The sequence below is a fragment of the Dioscorea cayenensis genome, chromosome 1 (assembly GCF_009730915.1).
Source record: "Dioscorea cayenensis subsp. rotundata cultivar TDr96_F1 chromosome 1, TDr96_F1_v2_PseudoChromosome.rev07_lg8_w22 25.fasta, whole genome shotgun sequence".
In the NCBI taxonomy this organism is placed as follows: domain Eukaryota; kingdom Viridiplantae; phylum Streptophyta; class Magnoliopsida; order Dioscoreales; family Dioscoreaceae; genus Dioscorea; species Dioscorea cayenensis.
This window is the reverse complement of record NC_052471.1, coordinates 10,845,463-10,853,520: the sequence shown is the minus strand read 5'-3', so window position 1 is coordinate 10,853,520 and position 8,058 is coordinate 10,845,463. Positions and strand designations below refer to the sequence as shown.

The window sequence follows — 8,058 nt, the reverse complement described above, 5'->3', positions numbered from 1 at the left end:
TTGTGAGGCCAAGTTTGAAAGAAAAAAGCCAATGTGGATTACAATGCACCGATTTTGGAGGAAATCATGCTAAGTTTCAAACGCGAAGACATAGGTCGATGTGAGATGCTAGAGTGTGTGCCAAGCTCCTCGTATTCGAGTTGGCACATCCATTTGGAGGGCACAAAAGGCGGTCACACTCGAGTATTACGACTTATGCACATAGAACAAGAGCTTCATAGCGTGCCTATCATTGAAGATGCAAGTGATCCATGGCGTGAGCGTGTGCCCGTTACGTTACTCCGATGAAAGTATGGATTCGGGAAGTTATTGAGTCGGACTCTATGGCGAGCATCTGTAACACGGCGAGAAAAATACTGTAGCATGACTGCATTCACGGTCGGTCGAGAAAGCGAGGAGTTCGAGAGGATCCACATGGGCGTGTGGAAATTATCACGCCCGTGTGGAAATTCCCGCGGACGCGTGAAGCATCCACGCCCGATGTAGTTGCCGATTCGACCCCTATTTAAAAAGCCGAATCGACAGCGATTTTTAGTATTCTTTTCTCCATCCTTTCCCCAACTTGATGAGGGGCTTGGCTAGGGGTTTCGAGGGGTATTGGCCAAGGTTTTGGAGAGGTTCTACGGCTCCGACATCGTCGTTCCTTTGGAAGAAGGTTGGTAGGGGAGCTTCCAGTCGAGGCGTATCCTATCTGCGGACGAGGGAATCCTTGGAAGACAAGTGAAAGACTCTCCACAAGACCATCAACCACGACCATCGAGGGGGTTTCTTTATGGATTCATTGCTTTTTACATTCTATTTCTTTGATTGTATTTAGCTCCATGGAGAGCTAAACCCCTAGTGGGTATTCGAGTATTGTGAACCCTAGGATGTATTTGTTTCTTTGAACCTCTTTATTATGCTTTCAATAAATTGATGTTTATTGTGAGTTCCAACCTTGAATGCTTGATTGTATGAACATTTCCCTAGAGTGACACTAGGGTTGAGAGTTCTTGTTGGTAACCTTGTGAGTGAGTGACACACCACGGCGTTAGACAAAGCTAGGTTGGAGAGGGTTGAGATGGGTGAGTCGAGAGTGCAGGGGCGTCCCTTTCCCCTTCGGCGTAATAGATTCTACCTCCGTTCCTCAAGTTCTTCGCGGTCATAATAGAGTGAATGGTCTAAGGGATGAACTTCCGCTGGGGCTTAGTTGCGTGCTGCATGCAGTGAAAGCGTTTAGGGTGATCTTAGTATCTAGGGCTCAATTGTGGTTAGGGACCTTCCACGGACCAAAAGGTTAGGGTCTATAATAAGGGAAGAGATTTATCACTTGGAATCCCTAGAGCTCATTGCAACTCTATCGCGAGTACGAGGTGTTGAGATTGTTCGATTTCTCCTCTGGGACATGTATAGAGTTAGGCATAGTTGACCTTAGATTTGGGACTATGTAATTAAGGATTTCCACGACTCACCATTGCATTGATTAGGAAGCATAATAGAGGTTTTTTGCACTTGAAACAATTATCCTAGGCGGAGCATTATCTGGGTACCCCATCTTTATCGATTGCCTTATCCCCTTCTTTACTTTTGCTCTCTTACTTGTTGCTTTTATTGTTGAGAATTGAATCATTATCACACTCATCATCATTGATCTTTTACATAGCTAAGAACCGAATTAAGTATTTTTATTCCCTACTCCCTGTGCATTCGATACCCGCTCACCCGGGATTATTACTTCGACAAACCCGTGCACTTGCGGGATATACGCAAGGGGACCTTGTCACAACCCAAAATAGTTCACAACCTATGAGATAAAATATGATTTTGTATTCATTATTGGTTGTCACATGTTGTACTACTATATGTGATAGAGTGGTATGTCTCAGCCACTAGAGTGGAGACTCTTAGTAACGTTGTGGATATTTGTAGTTGACAAATATTGAACTGGACCATATAGAATTCTTAGACCAAATACTGTCATAGAACAAAAGAGTTATTCTGTTACAGAAAGTCCTTATTACCTGAGGATGTTATTAAATCTTATGTATAAATTATATTACTTTGATTGTGTCAACCGGTGATGCTAATTACAGGCTATATACGGACACATTGGGTTATATAATAAATATATGAAGGTTTGTAGTCATCCAAGATGGGATCTATCACTCCTATTGTAGGAGAAAATATTCTAAATTGTGTTTCTGATGTGTTGGATAAATCCTGCCGGTTAATTTTTTGAAAATATTTTATTATATATAAAATATATATTATTATACATTTTTCTTAAATTGTTTTATGTCCAATAGTGTAAAGAAACACACATATAAGTGGGATCGATAGTGCCAATGGTGGTCCAATTATCCCACTTATATGGAATATTTATTGATAGAAGGATTAATATGTAAATTATTATATTGGGGTCTCACATATGAATATCTCTAACCTTTGGATTAAATTGCAATTTGTTGATGGACATGATTGTGATTATAAAATTAGTATGGACTAATTTGCTAAAGATGTAGTGATCCCAAACGGGTCCACACTATCCGAATATATTTACTCCCTATAAATATGTGATATGAGATTAGGGTTTCTTAATTAATTTGATTTGTGATTGCCATCAAAAGACGGCTATGGCAAAAATCCTAATATTCACAATAGTTGCTTGGAGCAAAAGAAGCGATCACTTCTTCCGGATCAAGGGTGAAAAGTTCAAGAACATTGCGTGTGTGCGTTGTGCGTTGGAGGATTTTGCGCTTGTGAAATCTCTAACCCTGATCTTTCACATATATTCATGTGTTCATGTGATTGATCCTTGATAATTAATCAATTGTTGATTAAATATCAACTAATTGTAATTGATAGTCCTAATTTGATTGGAACGATTTTTCCTAACCCTAATTTGATTAAATTGATAATTACTAACATGTTTATCTCCGGAACTTGACCGCATGAGGGCGTAGGGCGAGTGCGATCGTGCGTGTCTCATTTTTGGTTTACTGAGATTTTCGATGAGTGTTTGAGTGTTTTCTAAATCACAAAACACATTAGTGAAACTAACATATAATATTAATTATAATTGAATGGAATGTTTAAAACTGATTTTGAAAATAAATTTATATAAATATACTTAAAATTGAAATATATAATTTTAATTTTTATGTTTTTGCCCTTTATGTCTCCAGGTATAATGAGGTCATTCGGGTGTTCAGGACTCGTATTGGCTCCGCATCAAGATTTGTGGATGTTGCTATGGGACTTGAATGGAAGATGCTCATGGCACGTACAGCCTCACCAATGAAGTTTGAGGATGTTGCTGTGGGACTTAAATCGAATATGTCGAGATTTGTTTGGTAAGTATAAAACAGTTGAATTTCAATTATTTTGGTTATAAAAATATTTGCTAGATATCCAAAAACTTTTGGTACATTTTCAAAAATCTAAGAACTTGTTTTGGGCGTTTAAAAACTTATAGAGTATGAGCCCCTTTACAAAATTAACCTTTATATTAAAAATGAAGTGAAGAAAAAATTGGACAATATTGGAAAAGTTATATATTATATAATTGTATAAGATTCTTGATTTGTGTGAAAATTTAAAAAAAAAATTCTTTTAAAAAAAATTAAAAGCAACTTTGTCATACACCCATAAATTTTAATATTTCTAAAATATATCCACAATTATGATTTTTTTCCAATTAATATATCTACATTTAAATGTTTTATATCAAGATTAATATACAAGCTAATGGTTCAAAAATATTTAGCTATAATAAGTTTACAAGTATAAATATAGTAATTAAATATAATTATATAACATAATTGCCAACTTTTCTTATATTCCAAAGAGTAGATAGAGCATGAATGTCAAAGGAGTTACACAAAGAAAAATTTGAATTACATTAAAAAGCGATAATTCCTTTTTTTTCTTTATTTTTCTTAAAAAATAAATGAAAAAAAAAAAGTGAAGAACAACGCAGGTGTGGATAACTTCAAGTGGAGTTCACATCATAATTCCTCATCAAAGTGATGCACTTAAAAACAAGGAAAGAATTGATAGAAGAGAATCATTTAAGAATAACGTTGAAAGAAGGAAACAGAAAGACAATGACACCAAAATAAATAAATACATAAAATATGTAAAAAAAATTATTTTTATTATATTATCATCCCATCTTAATCAGAAGTTGAGAATATGCTTAAACTATTAAGATGGATATATGTGCATAGACTTTGCCATCTTTCCTTTATATATGTATGCACATGTAGTATGTATGTATGTCATGCACATCAAATAAGCTATTGTGAAGTGGGTAGTAATTAAAAATATTATAAAATTTATTAATAATTTGATATTTTCATTTTATTTTTAAAAGTCATGTCAAGAAAACTTTAGAGAAAGAAAACTAGAAAATTTTCTTTTTAGCTATAATTTTTATATTAGGTTGAATTTTTTTTTTTTAATTGTACCATATGATCATAATAAGGTAGCAAAATATATTTGTTCATGTATTTAAATAATACAAAGATATCTAAATATGCATTTTGACTTTGAGACAATTAGATATATCAAAAATTGTAGTTTTGAAATAAAATTAAGAATTTAAGAAATTCATTCTTTTATTTGGTTTGGGATTTGGCAATCCCAAAATATGATTTTTAAATATATGTTTATATATAAAGTAATTTTTTTCAATAAATTTATCATTGTTAGTTTGTAGAAGAATCGCTTGATTTCCAAGCCATGCATGCACGTTACTTCTAAATGCAATATATATACACAAACACACATTTAAAGTCATCATGTACAACTAAAATTAGTGCCACTTATCTCGTCCCAACCAATCAAAAAAACAAAATTAGTTCACAAACGTACACATGCCTATCCATATTCCAAATCAAGAAAAATCAAACGAAATTAGATTATAAAACAATATAAAACTAAAAATACAATATCCTTTTCTTTTTTCCATCTTTCCCACTAATAAGTCCAAAGTTCCAATCTCATACACGATACACCACAAGTTATTTTACACATTTGCCACAACAAGTACATAAACAATAAATGTACAGAAAAAATTCATATAAAAAAAAACCAAATTATCTACAATAATTTTTATAAGAAAAGAATTTTAAAAACCACTCTAAACTCCTCTGACTGATGAATCCGGTTTATGACCTTATGAAACCGGCCGTAAAAAATCAAAAATACTACTCCCAAACCATCCGACCCTGATCAAGTCCAAACCACTTCCGGTTCAGCTCCGTCAATCTTGTATCATTAACCTCACAAAACCTCCTTTCCCACCCGGCCGGTTCAACCGGTTCCGATCCCAACCCGGGGGTTCGGTCCTTAGAATTCATATTGATCTCATTCCTCCAATCAGCCACGTAAGCAGACACCCTTCTCCTAAACTTGGTCCTGAACTCGGGCCAAGCCTGAAACTTATAATGGTTCACTACCGCCCGTTTAGAACCAACCGATGCGGTCCGCCAACCCTCACCCAACCCGAAATGATGAACCACGTTCACCATAGATCTCGCCACCGCCCTGTAAGAACACCACTGACTTATGCCTCTCCTGCGCACGTGCCCTGCACGTGTACCCTTGAGTCACACCGTTTCTCGGGTGCTCTTTCCTTCCCGACGGACCGAAATCACGGCACGGAACCGAGACCTGACCGACCCGGTCGGATTCCGGTTCGGTCGGGAGTATGGACCCGACCATGGTACGGTTCGGTCGGGCCGACTCGGCCCAGGCCGGGCTGAAGAGGAACTCATCCACGTCGATGAAGGCCATCCAGTCGCACGAATCTCGATGCGCCGCCGCGCAGTGAGAGAACCCGGCTTCCTGCGTCTTGGCCCACGGCCATAGAACCGTGCTGACGTCATGGCCTTCTAGAAGCAGCCGATTAATCGCCGATCCTAAATCGTCCTCGCTGCCGTTGTCGTAGATGATGAACCGGTCAACGCCGATCGCCGAGTGGTACGTCACCCATTCGCCGAGGAATTTCGAGACGTCGCGCACCATAGTGCATGCGCACACTAGTAGCGGCCTCGTCTTATCCTGCGCCGCAGAAGGGTGGGGCCCGCGTGAGAAGGGTTTGAAGGTGGCTAATGACGGGAATGCCCTCGGGTCCCGGTTGCGCTGAAGGGAAACACGGAGGGCATCGCCGGAAGAAGGGTTGAGGTTGGGGTGAGGACAACGGAAGACCTCTTGGACGGAGCTGGTGACGGGAGTGAAGGCGATGACGGCGCCGTCGATGGAGAGAAAGACGCAGCGGAGCTCGGTGGCGGGGAGGTTCACGCCTTGGCGCCGGTTGTTGATGCCCTTGGCGAAGACGATAACGTCATCGGGAATCGAGATCGATTCGTAGACGAGTTTGTTCCATCGGAGAAGCTCGGATGGCGGGGCGGTGCCTGGGATTTGGGGAGGAGAAAGGCGGCGGCGAGCGGAAGGAGGGATGGAGCAGCGGAGAGTTTGGCGGCCGGAGGACGGGATAACGCCGGAGAGAACGGCTGGGGAGATGACGCCGTTGGGGAAATGGCAAGAGAGAGGGGTGGACGGCGGGGGAAAGCCGAGAGGGAGGAGGATTAGAGTTTCCCAATCGGGGAAGAGAACGGCGTCGATTGATGGTTGAGAGTGGAGACGGAGAGGGAGGGGGTGATCGAGAAGGGCAAGGGATTGGGTGTGGCGGCGGGGGAGAGGGATGGAGAAGTCGGTGACAGGGCCAGAGACGGCGCCGGGGAAGGAGAAGGATCGCCGGAGATTGATAGAGACGATGAGAATCGTGGAGACGATGAGGACGAAGAGCAACGCCGGAAGCCGATGCAGCTTCATCATCGAAATGTTCGAAGAATCGAGAATGAAAAGAGAAACGATTGAGAATATATATATATATATATATATATATATTGGAGATGAATAGTCGCCGAATAGGACTGGGTTTTTTTTTTGTTTTGCATGTAAAATTGGAAAATTATAAAGGATAATTAAATGTATTCATAAATATTAATTACTAATTCGGGATGGATTTGATATAATTATTTTTTGATTGATATTAAAGAAAATATTATATTATCACTTTATTTAGTGAGCTGGTATCTTGGGGATATTATTACCTAATTAATATAATTTTAATTTTTAATTATTTAAGTATCTCAACTATGTATGAACTGCAGCTAAAAAAATGGATCAAAGTGGCACTGGATTAGATAAGTGCTAACTGGAATTTTATTATTAATTATAAAAAGGTAATTGAAAATATCTTTAAAATTTTGTAAGTATTGAATAATTAAAATATATAATAAAATTATATCACTAGGAAATGTAAAAAGAAAATATTTTTTTAATTTGTGTTAGTTACTATATTTATAAAAACAATTAGGTAGTATTTTTAGAAGATACTCTCTCCACACAAATCCATGTTTTTTTTATCAGTTATTTTTTAATATCAAAAAGTATTTATTTTTTTTTTCAAAATTACCTTGACACTCCATTCAATTTTTTTTTTTGAATTAAATATGAGGAAGAAATGTGAAGATATAAATTAGAGATAGTTTTGAAAAAATAACTAATTTTTTATTAAATTGTGTGAAATAACCAATTTTGTTGATATGTGAGATTCGGTTATTCATAACATATAAAAAAGAACATAGGGAGTAAATAAGAACTAAATTAATGGTTTGTAAATAATTAATATTAGGAAAATATACATGTCATGTGATTTATTGATGATGGGTATATAAAGGTTTTATGTATGGAAAGAGGTAAAATGGTCCTGCGTAGTATCTTTCACTATATGGGTTCTTTTCATATCTCAACTTCACCATTGGCTAAAATTACAGTAATATCCTTTTGATTGTGAAAGAGATATTACTTGTTTGATTTTGTGTTAAATTTACTAGAATATCCCTGGTAAGACTTTCTAATTTCTTGTTTACCCTTGTAAAAAGCGTATTTCCAAAGATAATCTCGGGATATGTATGTGAGCGCGTGTGTTTAATGATTAACTATTGTCATAAAATACTAATAAAATATAGAAATATAGGACTATTTTTAAAAAAAATAACGAATTCA

General features: G+C 37.4%; 1 protein-coding gene across 1 annotated transcript; it reads right to left on the bottom strand.

Annotated features, from left to right (window-relative positions):
- Positions 1–4,920: 4,920 nt before the first annotated feature.
- Positions 4,921–6,959, bottom strand: LOC120260000 (glycosyltransferase family 92 protein Os08g0121900). Its single transcript, XM_039267472.1, is given in 2 exon segments — positions 4,921–5,528; positions 5,530–6,959. Coding segments are annotated over 2 exon segments (1,632 nt in total). The 5' UTR covers positions 6,823–6,959; the 3' UTR covers positions 4,921–5,189.
- Positions 6,960–8,058: the final 1,099 nt, after the last annotated feature.